At 37.6% G+C, this 15,339-nt stretch overlaps 1 protein-coding gene across 1 annotated transcript in view; it reads left to right on the top strand.

Moving 5' to 3' along the window:
- Positions 1–15,339, top strand: part of EFEMP1 (EGF containing fibulin extracellular matrix protein 1) — a 56,197-nt gene that overhangs the window by 7,025 nt on the left and 33,833 nt on the right. Inside the window, exons 2-4 of the mRNA XM_015831362.1 lie at positions 8,288–8,375; positions 9,994–10,042; positions 11,426–11,674. Of these exons, the coding sequence (XP_015686848.1) occupies positions 8,295–8,375; positions 9,994–10,042; positions 11,426–11,674 (379 nt within the window). The 5' untranslated portion in view covers positions 8,288–8,294. The remainder of the gene's footprint in view (positions 1–8,287; positions 8,376–9,993; positions 10,043–11,425; positions 11,675–15,339) is intronic.

A 15,339-nucleotide genomic window follows, 5' to 3' on the forward strand; every position in this document is an offset into this window, starting at 1 on the left:
CAGATTCCTAACTAACCTAGCTGACCACTTTGTCATCCAAAAGGTAGAGGAGGAAACTAGATGCAAAGCTATACTGGACTTAATTCTTACTAATAGAGAAAAAGTGATAGAGGTTGCTGGAACCTTGGGTGAAAGTGCTGGAACCTATACTGGAATTTAATGTAATGCAAACACTAGCAATAGAAAACAATCCAGCCAGTGTCTGACTTTAACAAACTCAGAGCGAACCTAGGAAAGATCCCAAGGATGAAAATCCTAAATGGGAAAACAACTCAAGAAGCGGGGGAAACTCTGAAAAATGTGATCATAAAAGCCCAGACCAGCACAATACAACTAAGAAAAAGAAACAAGAAATTCAAGAAGAAACCAGCATGGCTGCACAAAGATCTCTCTGACAAACTGAAAGACAAAAAGGACAAATACAAAAAATGGAAGGAGGGGGACATAACTAAGGCCAATTATCAGCAGTCAACCAAAACATGCAAAGATGAAGTCAGGAAAGCAAAGGCTCAGAATGAACAAAGACTTGCAACAGAAATCAAGGATAATTTAAAAAGTTTCTTCCAACATATTAACAACAAGAAAAAAGTCAAGAGAGAAGATGGCAAGGAAATAACAGGCAACAGGAAGAAAGCAGAGCTGCTTAACTCATTCTTTGCATCAGTCTTCAAACCAAAAGAAACTATAGCCCAACATACCAAAAAAATCACTGCAATAGACAAACTAGAAACAAAAATTAAAATAAGCAAGAAAATGGTAAGAGAACACCTTGATAAATCGCTGGGACCCAACAGACTATATCCCACAGTTCTGAAGGAGCTGACAGATGTTATCTCAGAACCATTGCACCATATCTTTCACAAATCCTGGAGCACTGGGGAAGTACCTGAGGATTGGAAAAGGGCTGATGTGGTTCCTATCTTCAAGAAAAGGAAAAAAATGGACCCAGGAAATTACAGACCAATCAGTTCAACATCAATACCTGGGAAGATCCTAGAAAAGATAATCAAAAAACAGATCTGCGAACAACTAGAAGCAAACAAAGTTATAACTAGTAGCTAGCACGGGTTTGTTAAAAATAGATCATGCCAAACCAATCTTATTTTATTCTTTGATAAAGTGACTAAACTAGTAGACTAGTGAAATGCTGTGGATGTAGTATACTTAGACTTCAGTAAAGCATTTAATAAAGTAGACCACAACCTGCTCCTTGATAAGCTAGAAAAAGGTGGAATAGACAACATCACCACCAGATGGATCTGTAACTGGCTGGCAAACCATACTCAACAAGTAGTCCCCAATGGCACTACATCCTCATGGAGAGAAGTAAGCAGTGGGGTACCACAAGGTTCCGTCTTAGGCCCAGTACTCTTCAATATCTTCATAAATGACTTAGATGAGGGAATTGAAGGGGAACTCATCAAATTTGCGGATGACACCAAACTGGCAGGAGTAGCCAACACCCCAGAAGACAAACTCAGAATCCAAAAAGATCTTGACAGACTTGAACTATGGGCCCTATCTAACAAAATGAGTTTTGTTTTATATTTAGGCAGGAAAAAATCAAAGGTACAAGTACAGATTAGGCGATACCTGGCTTAAAAACAGTAACTATGAGAGGGACCTTGGAGCCCTACTGGATGATCACTTGACTATGAGCCAGCAGTGTGCAGCAGCAGCTGAAAAAGCTAATACAATCCTGTGTTGTATAAACAGAGGCATAGAATCAAGAACATGCGAAGTATTAGTACCACTTTATACAACCCTAGTAAGACCACACCTGGAATTCTGCAGCCAATTTTGGTCACCATATCACAAAAAAGATGTTGAGAGTTTGGAAAAAAATCAGAGAAGAGCAACTAAGATGATCAAAGGGCTGGAGACTAAAACATATGAAGAACAGCTGCAGGACTTGGGTTTGGCTAGTCTAAAGAAAAGAAGAAATAGGGGAGACATGATAGCAGTATTCCAGTATTTGAGGGGCTGCCACAAAGAAGAGGGGCTCACATTATTCACCAAAGCACCAGAGGGCAGGACAAGAAACAATGGTTGGAAACTGATCAAAGAGAGAAGCAACCTGGAATTAAGAAGAAACTTCCTGACAGTGAGGACAGTTAACCAGTGGAATAGCTTGCCCCCAGAAATCAGGGGTGCTCCATCACTGGAGATTTTCAAGAAGGGGCTGGACAGTCACTTATCTGAGATGGTATAGGTTCTCCTGCTTGAGCAGGAGGCTGGAGTAGAAGATCTCCAAGGTCCCATCCTGTTCTGTTCTATTCTATTCTATTCTATTCATATTGAGGACTAAAATTCTTAAGTTTTGAAGTTCTTGGCAAGTCTTACAAACCTTCCTAACTGTATTGTCATTTTGATTTTACAGAATAGTAATTCTAAAATAGAGGTTGCATACATTGCAAGTCAATACTATCAGGAAGAAAAGATTAATTATGAAAAGGCATCACAGTTCAAAACATTGTCATCAAATTTATCAGGAAATGCTTTTAAATATAACAGAATAATCATTACTTTAAAGCCAGTTAATCTGCTGTCGCGTGATAATTTAACTCCACTTAACAAATTCACACAAGGATTGCAACAAGAGAATAGGACCAAGCAAGCAAGGGAATGAAATGCTGAAGAGGCAGTGCCCTTTTGCTTAGCCATTGCAGCATAGCTGCTTTATTTCCATTTCCTTTGTTGCAATATGAACTTACAGGAAGCAACCTGCCATGTTGCTAATGATCAAGGTGAAGAGATGGCCTCTTTTGTAAGTTACTCCATTGCCAGTATAATACCTAACAATGCAATCTGGTGCAGCTATAGATTTTCCCACTCATTTCTGGGCTACAGCTGTGTATTACTATTAACATAGACCTATTCCCCTGGTTTTTTTTAATTTTTGTTAACTTTGGCTAGACAACAAAGAGTGATTTTTCATATCTTTTTTCCTTTGGACATTTTGCCTGCTTTTATTTCTGACACAATGTAAAAAGTAAGATTCCAGTTTTGGCCCATAGCAGATACAAAAGAAACTTGTAGGGCAGTATTTCTCATCCATAGCAACTTGTGGAAGTGCCGATGCCAAATCCCAGAATTCCCCATCCAGCAAGCCCACCCATCTTAAAATCGTTAAGATTGAAAAATACTGAGGTAGGTAATGAGGTGAGATGGAAGGAAGTGTTCTAAACTAACACTCCTTCAAATGGAAAATTAAGTTACAAATATTGCCAGAATTAGATCACAAGAAGGGAAACTCTAACCTTGCTTGGAGAATTAAAGATGCTGAATAGAATCCACTAAGTACAACACAATTGTTTAAATGTTTTTGCTTCAGTTAATTTGGAGCAAGGGGGATAAATGTTCTCTAAGTGTTTTTTTACCTAGATGATTTTCCCCATTTGTGAATGTTTTGGTTGGCAATCATTTGTGTGCTGCTCAGTGTTGGACTGTGATTGATGCTGTCCTAAGTTGTATTCAAATGTCACCAAGGTTGTCCACAGGGAGATGATAAAAATATCAAGATGGTGCCTGTGGGGAAAAAAAACCGTTTTATGTGCAGGGAGGGTTTCGACTCCATCTTGTTTTTATTCCGTCCTGCAAAAAGATGCCCCTGAATGATACTAACACTGGTTCTACCCATCAACTCTGGAAGAGCCATAAAACAAATACGTTTTTTTTACCCTCTTCTTCTCCCTGATTCTCACTTCTCACTTAACAACAATTAAAGGTCTCCACTTAAATATTTCCTACAGTTTTGCTTCATATGGGAGTCAATAAGTAAGAAACACAACAGAATTTTGCCAGAGGGCCTGTTGCTATTTACAAACAATTATTTGGCAGTGTCTCAACTTGGATGGTAGAAAGTGGATGAAGTGCACCATGAGAAATGACCTTGGGATGAAAAAACTGTTTCATGAAATCACAAAGTAAATCTCTAAGGCCTGAAATGACACCACCTCCCAATCCTGGGCTGTTGCCTGCTCCTGTAACAGGACCAAAACATCTGTATATAGCAAACAGTTAATATTTGAGTCATTTAGAAACAGTCTTGTTGCAACATTTGCCAGAATGATCAATGATATATAAATGGGGGGGGAGCAAGAGGGTGGATCCCCCCCCTTAGTTTTACACATCCTTCTTTTTAAAAACCCTTAGTTTTGTTTCCAATTCTATGTTACATCTGAAGAGTTGGTATGGAGATGTGATTATGAGATCATATGTTTTTTAATCCAATTCCATAGCAATTCAGAAGTTCAGGCTTTAATTCCAGATGCTGTCAAAACTTTGAAGCTCATGAATAGAAAAAAATATTTTTTCACAAAGTTTTATTTATATGTGTTGCTTGAAATCTCCCTCCCTTTTTCTTTTTCGAGAGAGAAAAGAGGTTTGGTGCACTTCGTATGGTTCGTTCAAACCAGTGCACACTTTGAAGGGATGCGCTCATACAGAGTAGCTCTGCCAGCCCTGCTACCATGCATCCTGCTAACCAATTTTTTAGAAACTAAGGGAAGGGAAGACATGTTTTTATTGCTTTATCTTTTCGTCGATGTTTCTCAGCAATTTAGAAGATCTGTGGACTACAACTCCCAGAATTTCCCAGCCAGCATATTTGCTGGAGAATTCTGGGAGTTGAAGTCCAGACATCTTCAAATTGCTGTGATTGAGGAACACAGTTTTACATGCTAATAGCCCCTTACCTGCTACTTATTTCATGTATAGTTATACTAGACACTTGGTCAAATAAATCTTTCTTCATTTAAGGGATATTCACACTGCAGTAATACTTTCCTACTAAGAAGTTAGTTTTGCTTAGTTATTTTTGCTTGGATCAATGGCTTTTACTGTCAGAAAATCAAGTATGGAGTCACTGCCTGTCACAAAATGGTACAGTCAGTACAGAGTAAGAACCAGATGTAGAAACTACTATTGTTAGTGCATATCCAGATCACTTTCTTAATATTTTAATCAGCTTTTCTATATTCACATCAAGACAATTTAAAATAATTACAACTAGGTTGATTGTGGCGAAAGCAGTCAGTACTGTATATTGGTAGAGTTACGTGAAATGACGTTTGTTGATACAAAAAGCAGTCCCTGCACCTGTGAGAAAGCACTAGGATAGGAAGAAGAAAACTGGATACTCATAGAGATGATAAAAAAAAATCTGATAAAGCCTTGCTGTTTCCTGGGAGTGAGAGAAAATGAGATTGATGGCAGGAAAGCCAGTATTGTATCTGCCCACCAAGGGAAGCCGTGTGAGCTTTTTAACTGAGTTGGAAGGATGGTTTGTCAGTGGAAATGACTAATGGCTCTTCCGCACAACATACTGAAATTGACTCAAAGGGTAAAGTCAGTGTGACCTGTAAACTGACCAAAGCCAGGGAGATGAGGGATAGAAGGTGTTATTAATTATATATTTATTTGAAAATATTAAGGCGGTGACTGCAACCTTGCAATTGAAACCCTTTTATTGTACCTCTTGACTTTTTTTCCCTGCCATGCATGCACCATGGCACTTCAGTCTTCTTTGGCAATGCCAGTAAGGAGTGGGGGACTTTGCTTAGTTGTTATGTGCTAAGATATGTGTTTCCTGTGTCCCTTTTCTTATGTAAGTCACTTTACTTATTATTGACTCTCAACTTTCAGTTGACAGTGAAGACACAGACAAGTTAAACAAAATTTAAAGATGGGATTTGAGTAAATGCAGATCCTGAGTTTTTGAAGCTATTAGTCCTCACAAAGATACAGTTTTTTTTCCCTGACTAGATCTTCGTTTAAGCACTTCCACACTGCAGTCCTATTCATATTTATTGGGAAGTCCCAATGTGATCAGTGGAACAGTATTTTATTTTCATTATTGTATTATTTTATTGTATACCCTACTTTACATTTAGGTACTCAAGGTCCTAGTTTTTCTGCAACCACAACCTTGTGACCTACTTTGGACTGGCCCAGAGTCACCAGTTGCGCCACTGTGGCTTAAATTAAAACCCAGAGAGTTTTGTTAACAGTACTGAAAGTTTTTGGCCAACAAAATATTAAATGATTGATTTCATTTTTGTTCTTTGGATTGTTGTTCTGTGTTTGCTTATATCTGGTATTTAATTACAGCAGTTATACTACCACATTTAGAATGACTCCAGGTGTTTAATTTGTTTCCATAAAAGTTAAAAAAATAAACTGTTTTAAATGTTTGGATTTCACAAAAGTGCTTTGTGGTTACATAAATAATGTTGCTTTAAATAAGATATTGGGCACAATCTGTTTTGCTTTATTATAATGCTTATATTTTTATTTCCAATTCTGGAAATATACTAATGCCCACTTCCTTTAGGGCTATATGCCTCGGAACCCTTCCCCATAATTTATCCCAGCAGCTCTGCTCTGTCTTCTGTCTTGGGGGGAAGTTTCATAAAATCTTCCAATATTTGTGTAACAGAATAATAGAGTTGAATTATTATTATTATTATTATTATTATTATTAACAACAACAACAACAACAATGACAAAAAAGTCTGGATAGTGGACATGGCAGTGCCTGGAGACAGCAGAATAGACGAGAAAGTACTGGAGAAGATAAAAAAATACAAAAACCTACAATTAGAAATGGAAAGACTGTGGCAAAGGCAAGCAAGGGTAGTACCAATAGTAATAGGCACCTTGGGTGCAATCCCAAAACAACTGGAGCACTACTTGAACACCATTGGCATTGACAAATTCGCCATTAGTCAATTGCAAAAGGCAGCCTTACTAGGAACTGCTTGCATCCTGCGACGATATCTGTAATACCATCAAACATCCACATCTGCCTATCCCAGGTCCTTGGGAAGGACTCGATAGATAGAGAAAAATGCCAAATCCAGTCTGAACATCTGGCTGACTGTGCGATGATCAATGAGGAGGAGGAGGAGGAGGAGGAGGAGGAGGAGGAGGAGGAGGAGGAGGAAAGTTAGAAGGGACCTTGGAGGTCATCTAGTCCAACCCCTTGCTCTGGCAGGAAACACTAAATCATTTCAGACAAATAATTGTCCAGTCTCTTCTTAAAAACTTCCAGTGTTGGAGCATTCACAGCTTCTGGAGGCAGGTTGTTCCAGTGATTAATTGTTCTAACTGTCAGAAAATTTCTCCTTAGTTCTACATTGCTTTTCTCTTTGGTTAGTTTCCATCCGTTGCTTCTTGTCTTGCCTTCAGGTGCTTTGGAGAATAGCTTGACTCCCTCTTTGTGGCAGCCCCTGAGATATTGGAACACTGCTATCATGTCACCCCTCATCCTTCTCTTCATTAAACTAGACATACCTAATTCTAGCAACCATTCCTTATATGTTTTAGCCTGCAGTCCCCTAATCATCTTTGTTGCTTTTCTTTGTACTCTTTCTAGAGTGTCAACATCTTTTTTATATCGAGGTGACCAAAACTGGATGCAGTATTCCAAGTGTGGCCTTACCAAGGCATTGCAAAGTGGTATTAACACTTCACGTGATCTTGATTCTATCCCTCTGCTAATGTAGCCTAGCACTGTGTTGGCTTTTTTGGCAGCTGCAGCACACTGCTGGCTCATATTTAAGTGATTGACCACTAGGAGTGACCTTGGAGGTCTTCTAGTCCAACCCCCTGCTCAAGCAGGAGACCTGTACCATTTCAGACAAATGGTTGTCCAATCTCTTCTTAAAAATCTCCAGTGATGGAGCATGTCATATCTGATGGAGCACATCAGTGATGGAGCAGGTCACTTGAACATCATATCTGTGTGTATTTTAGTAACGCTAACAACAAACTAAATAGTCACCTTTTAATTTATTTACCAAATGGATGCTATTCTGTAGCAGCATTGTAAATATTGTGCGCATACTGTAATGAACACATTTAAATATAATTAGTAGACAGAGTGCGGGTTCTTTTGCCTGTGACTGGCCATCCAATAAGCTAGTTGAATGATGGTTTTTTTTTCTTTACAAAACCTGTTAAATTCAGAAGGGTGCTTTCAGCCATGCTCTTCTTGTGCTCTTAGTGGTAAAACCCTGTCTGGGGAAATTGCACGATTGAATGGATTTTTTGTTCTGATAATTAGCTGCATGAAGAAAGCTAGAATCTTTCTCCTGGAACCTTGTTTTTTATTTAGGTAAAGGGGAATTATTTTACACAGCAATTTCAAATGCTGCAGCCTAACTAATTGTTTTATTGAATAGCAGGGTACTTTTAGCTGAAAGTAACAGAAAACGTATGGAGATGCCTATGTTTGTGTGAGTATATATCAAGCATTTTAAAAATGGATGTTATTTATTTTTAGATTCATCATGGTCATCTTTGCTATTCTTACTGCTCTGATCCTTGCTACAGGACACTCACAAGAAGCAGATGAAACTATCACATACACGGTAAAGATGATATTTTAAAGGGAGAGAGGAAGAGAGAGAAAAATATAGTATGTTAAAGAGTTTTCAAAAATATTATTTTTTATTCATTCAGAGAATCTGCGATTTCCAGTGAGATGATTTAGAAAGCCTTGCCAACAAATAACCCTGCATCTAAATCAGAAATTTCACTTTTACTAGACAATCATTATTTCAGTAGCCAGTTAGATCCAAACATAATTCAGAATGCTGGTTTCAACTTTAAGTGTCCTAGATGCAATATATCTTAGAGCAGATTCCTTGTGTCCTCCAGAAATTTGGACTGCAGCTCCAATGTATCAAAGGATAACAAGAACTGCAATCTAGTTTAGCTAATGGCACAGATATGTAGAAAGCTGCTTTAAGGAAATACTCTTTTAAAGCATTTGTTTTAAAGAGCACAAAGCAAATTTTGTGTACATCTTTGATGAAATATAAGTCAATGAATACCAAACCCAACCAAGGTAGTCCAAGAAAAGTTAGTTGGAAGTTCTGACAGGGACTTGAAAATATGCTTATTCTTCTAAGCCAATTTTCCCAATCTGCTGTTATCTTAGTATATGGATTATAATTCTCATTAGTTTTATGACTTGATAATTATGAGATACTTCTTAAAGATACAAGATTCCTTACTACTATGGCAATTTGAGAAGTTGTCATCCAATACTTCAGGAGGATGCCAGGTTGGAGAAGTATGTTCAAATGTAATGTACAGGTAGTCCTTGACTTATAGTTCATTTAGTGACCGTTCAAAGTTACAACAGCACTGGAAAAAGTGACTTATGACCGTTTTTCACACTAAACAACAGTTGCAGCATCCCCATGGTCAGGTGATCAAAATTCAGATGCTTGGCAACTGGTTCATATTTATGATGGTTGCAGTGTCCTGCAGTGATGTGATCAACTTTTGCAGCCTTCTGACAAGCAAAGTCAATGGGGAAGCCAGATTCTTAAAAAACCAGGTTATTAACTTAACAGCTGCAATGATTCACTTAACAACTTTGGCAAGAAAAGTCGTAAAATGGATCAAAATTCATTAACCAATGTTTCACTTAGCAATTGTGCTAATAACTTGAGGACTACCCGTAGTCTCTGTGGCGTCTTTAATATGGAGAGCGCAGAAATGGAAACCTTGGGCTTCTGCCATTCAAATCTAGGAGGCTGGTCTAGGCTAAGGGCTGATACTAAATTTACATGGTTCTGACTGAGGTAGGAGGTTTAAGTAAGAAACAAAATATTGTAAAAAATGATTAAAATACTGAACTATCTAGGAAATAATTGTGTCGTGCATTAATGATAGATTAATCTTTGATTCTTCAGATAAATTAATTAAAGAGTCTTCTAAGTATTATCAACAAAATTTCAGCAAGATCATGCAGCAGCCTAGATGATATAGAGATTCGTGGGGTATAAAAAGATTGAATGCAGAACTCCACAGGGATAATGTTTTGATAATTGCTGTGAAAAAATTCTTTCAAAATCTTGTAGGAAGCAGTAATATATAGTTGTGATGAATGAAAATATGCCTATTCATCAATCATTTTGTGGCTTTACACCACTGCATTTAATCTATTTTTCTGGATTTTGTTTATTTTCTATGCAGCAATGCACAGATGGTTATGAATGGGACCCCCTCATGCAGCGATGCAAAGGTACAGTATATACTATATTAAGTTGTGCATTAATATTTTCATATCTGTCAGAAGTACTTATCTTGCATAATAAAATTTCGTCCATAGATTTCCAAGTGGAAGCTGTTTATGGAGAAGGCAATGGGGAAAATGTAGAGGTTTTCATATATTCAAATTTGGAGCCATATCTTTAATAGCAGTAGTTGTCCCAATTGTCTGTGTTTTGAGTCACCTCCTGATACTTTTTTTTTTCTTTTTTGATCCAATGACAATGATCCACATGGGTTGTTCTTTTTGGATTGTACAAGTGTACAATTTTATAAAATGCACACATATGGCTGAATAGTTCATCAGTCCTGTCATATTTGATATGAATGATTTATTTAAATAATTTATATGGCTGCCCAACTCATGAAAGCAGCTTGTTAGCTAAGAGACAATTAAAAACATTAAAAGAAAATATAATAAAACAAAAACAGAAGCACATTACATACACCACAACCAAGACTACAAATATATTCCAATTCAGTACAAAACAGGCTTCTATGGTGAAAACCAGGTTTTCAAGGCTTTATGAAAGACTGTCAGGGTAAGGACCATCTTAATCTCAGAGCATATGGTGTTCCAAAGGAAAAGCACTTGATAGAGATAATCTGTTTCTTGGATCCCACAAAGTGACTTAGATCATAGAAGGGATCCAAAGCATATCTAGTGGAACAGAGACAAAAGGAGACAGGGTTCTGCCGATAACCAGACCTGTACCATGTATAGCTTTAGAGATCTGAATTGCATCCCGAAGCTTATAAGGAGACAGTGTGACATGAGCCACCTCTGACCCATGTCAAGAGAAGGCTGATTAAAGTCACTCAATACCATCAATCTTGGACTCCATTGCTTCAACAAGGAAGCTACTATGTGGCAGGAAGGCTGGTATAGTAAGAGAATCTGATCCTTCCTGATGACTGCTGATTAGAAAATGTGTTCCAGGATTCCATCTCTCCTTCCTTCTTTCATTTAAAAAAATAATTAAATAAATCTACTCCTCTTTTCCAGAGTAGCGTTCATCTTCCAATATACTCTAGTTAGGGGAACACATTTACAAAATCAAATATATATTTTAATAGTGCACTCAAAATCAGAATGCATTGCCTGTCTGCTGTATTACAGTATAGGTAGGGTTTGTTATACTACCTATTCAAAACCATAGACACATCTCTAGTAGAGAACATGAACTTGTCATCCGATGCTTAGTTTTATAGTTGTTCATTCATCAGTCCACTTTTTATACTAATTATTGATAATTTCCTGAAAACTACTGTTTATTTGAGATTATTATTCATAACAAAGAACATAGAGCTCACTCTGTTTAATAGCTCCTTTTCTTCTTGTCTTTACTAATCACAGATATTGATGAGTGTGAAATTGTGCACGAAGCATGTAAAGGTGGAATGAAATGTGTTAATCACTTTGGAGGATACCTCTGTCTACCCAGATCAGCCCAGATCATTGTCAATAATGGTCAGGAAGAAACAGTATCAGACACTGGTAGCAGAAATGGTAATCCCATCATCCGTCGGACGCCTCCAGATCAGGTACCATCTCGGATACAGTGTGCAGCTGGGTATGAGGCAAACGATCATAATGTGTGCCAAGGTAAGGAAGCTGTTTCACAGCTCTGCGAAAGAAAACTAGAGCAATAATAAATGTGGCCATAGTGTATAATGAATTTAGGGGATAAAAATGAATGTTGGATGACATTAATCAGAAGTGATACAAAGAAAAATGGTATAATTAGTATTGCAGTATGTGATTGAATCATAACCCTGCATTTTAATACTGCAGCTGAAGACACTATATACTAAGGCATTCCAAAATATAGAACCCGGGTTAACAGCCTCATTGATGAATAGTCTGCCACCTACTGATCAAAGTACCTCCTCTGTGTTACAGAAAAAGAAAAGGTAGTATGGGAAAAGTGGAGGATTTCAAATAATAAAAGAACCATGGTGGTGTAGTGGTTAGAATGCAGTATTGTTGTTGACTCTGCCCAGTGCTAGGAGTTCAATCCTGACTGGCTCAAGGTTGACTCAGCCTTTCATCCTTCCAAGATTGGTAAAATGAGGATCCAGATTGTTGGAAGCAATATGCTGACTCTGCAAACCACTTAGAAAGGGCTATAAAGTACTATGAAGCATTATGTAAATCTAAGTGCTATTGCTATTGCTAAAAAGCTGAGTTATCCAATAAAATTATTGAATAGTGCAGTCAATATGGAATTAGTTTCCACAATGATGACTACAGATTCAGATAGTTTTAAAAGCAGATTGCAGAAATTCACAAGGAAGAAGTGTATCAGCTGCTATCAGCCAAATTAGCCAAAAGGAAACTGCAAGGCCAGACTCAATATAATATTAGCCAGAAGATGGGACAAAGGGTGGTGAAGAGAGGTTGTTTTGGTTTCCTCCATTTATGGGCTTTCTGAAGGTATTAGGCACAATCCACTGGGAATTTCTCACTGCAGATCCATAGAAATTTCTTCTGGGCAACCTCTGTGTGGGTAAGCATGAAGATTAAAAATGAAAAATCATAATTCAGACAATATATTTAAAAAGCAGATAATTATTGATCTATAATATATTGTACATTACACTCTCTATCTTAGAATAACAGCTAAGTACAGCTCATTCACCTTAATATCATTTATATTAATGATGGACAATCCACTGCATGCAACCTGAATGTACTTTTTATTAGAAATTTCTGAGAAACAATTTCTTTTTCTTTTCCAGCAGAAAGTATCTACTAATAGGTATATAGAATAGAAAATACCTATTAATATAATGTCTGTTATACACTATATAGATCTCTAGGGGTCTAAATAGGCTGACCTAATCTGGAGGTGTGGATATAGAATTCATGCTTGCAAAATATGTGATCTATTATTAACTTTTGCCCTATTTCTGAATGAAAAATTTAGAAATAATTTAGAGACAAATATGCTGTTTAGATTAAGAAATCAGAGGATAAGAAACTTAATTAGCTCAAATTAAAAAGTAAAAGATTGTTTTATTGGAATTTGAAATTATTCACGTGATTTTTGTTTATGTTAGAATTAAATATTTAAACTGAACAACAGGGACACTGAGTTAATTGATACAGAACATTCCTGTCCCTGGCAATCTAAAAATAATAGGGTTATCAGTGCATGCAACATAGATGTGCATGCAGATAAGAATATCAACCTTGCTGTCAAACAAAATCAAGCTTTTAATAGTGAGTACCACACCAAGTGCACTAATGAAATAACGGAACTCAGGCACCACACAGGTTATGTAGAAAGTAAACACAGGGTCAGTCATAAAGGACTCAAAATGTCTATACACCAATGTACTGAGTATGAGCAATAAACAGAGTGACTTAGAAATTCAGATAAATGAGGGCAGATATGATATTATTGCCAGTACAGAAACTTGGTGGGATGAAACCCACAAAAGAAACATACAGCTAGACGGATTTAAATTATTTGAAAGAAAGACCAAATAAAAGAAAAGGTGGGGTTGCTCTCTATATAAAAAATAAGTACATATCTAAAGAAATAGAGCACAACAATGATGAAAACAGTTTTGAATGCATTTGGGTCAATATAAAAGGGGGGGAATGACATTGCCATAGGTGTATACTATAGGCCAGAGGTCCTCAACCTTTTGGGCACCAGGGACCGGTTCCATGGAGAGAGGTTTTTCCGTGGACCGGAGGGTGTGTGGTTTTGTGTGCTGCCTGCATCTCGTGGATGGGACTTTGCTTGTTTGTGCAGACCAGTTGCTAGCATGCCGCAGCCTGGTACTAGCCCATGGACCAGGGGTTGGGGACCCCTGCTATGGGCCACCCAACCAAACAGAGGAAATAGATGAACTTTTTGCTAGTCAGCTAACTAAGATATGTAGGAAGCACATCACAATAGTAATGGGGGATGTTAATTATCCTGACATCAGCTGGGAGACAAACTCTGCACCAAGTGGAAGATCAAACAGATTCCTGACAAACCTAGCACACAGCTAGGGAATTAGGGGATTAGCCATGTTAGACCTAATTCTCACTAACAGAGATGAAATGATAAAAGGTGTTGAAGCTACAGGAACCTTGGGGTTAATGCAGCCTAGCACTGTGTTGGCTTTTTTTGGCAGCTGCAGCACACTGCTGACTTATATTTAAGTGATTGTCCACTAGGACTCCAAGATGCCTCTCACAGTTACTACTATTGTACCACCTATACTGTACCTGTGCATTTGGTTTTTCTATACCAACAAAAAAGAAAAATAACAGCTCTCAAAAGAAACCAGCATGGCTGCATAAAGAACTCTCTAAGAAACTGAAAGCAAAAAGGACAAGTATAAAAAGTGGAAAGAGGGGCACATAACTAAGGCAGAATATCAGCAAATAGCCCGAGCCTGCAAAAATGAAGTGAGAAAAGCTAAGGCTCAAAATGAACTAAGGCTTGCGACAAATTAAAAAATAACAAATAAGCTGCTTTCAACATGTAAAAAAGAAGAAAAAGTTAAGGAAATGATTGGTCCATTAGTGGGAGAAAGTGGCAAGAAGGTGACAAGCAACAGGGAGAAAGCAGAACTATTTAACTTGTTTTTACATCCATCTTTACACAAAGGAAAAAAACAGTCCAATCTATCAAAAACAGTACTGTAAAAAAATAGATTAGAAACACAAGTTAAAATAGACAAGAAAATGGTGAGCACCTGTCCACCCTAGATGAGTTCATATCACCAGAACCAGATTGATTACACCTCAAGGTTCTGAAGGAACCAGCAGATGTGATCTCAGAACCACTGAACTATATTTTTCAAAGATCCTGGAGCACTGGGGAACTACCAGAGTTCTGGACAATTCGATTATATACTAATTTCATTCTTTCCGGGTCAGATGGCACTGCATGCTGCCACTCGTGTTCTGGACACTCCCAAGTAGATTACTGCAATGCTCTCTACATGGGGTTGCCTTTGAAGAAAATTCAGAAGCTGAAATCAGTTCAGAATGCAGCAACACCAGCAATTTATGACTGCGCCTTAGTACTCTCATGTTACACCATCAGGAAATGGGCCTGATGTTCTGTAGCACCACTTACCCTCTGGAATACCATTTTTCCTGAGATTAGATTAGCCCCAACTCTGCTGGTCTTTCATAAGTCCTTTTCTCTCCTGTGTGGGAACTAGGAAGAAGATGGGTGGATTTGTTGTTGATTGCTTCTTTTTTAATGTTATGTGTTATTTATCATGTCCCATTATTGTGCTGATATATTTATTATG

The sequence above is a fragment of the Protobothrops mucrosquamatus genome, unplaced genomic scaffold (assembly GCF_001527695.2).
Source record: "Protobothrops mucrosquamatus isolate PMUCROS unplaced genomic scaffold, P.Mucros_1.0 scaffold_256, whole genome shotgun sequence".
Classification (NCBI taxonomy): Eukaryota; Metazoa; Chordata; class Lepidosauria; order Squamata; family Viperidae; genus Protobothrops; species Protobothrops mucrosquamatus.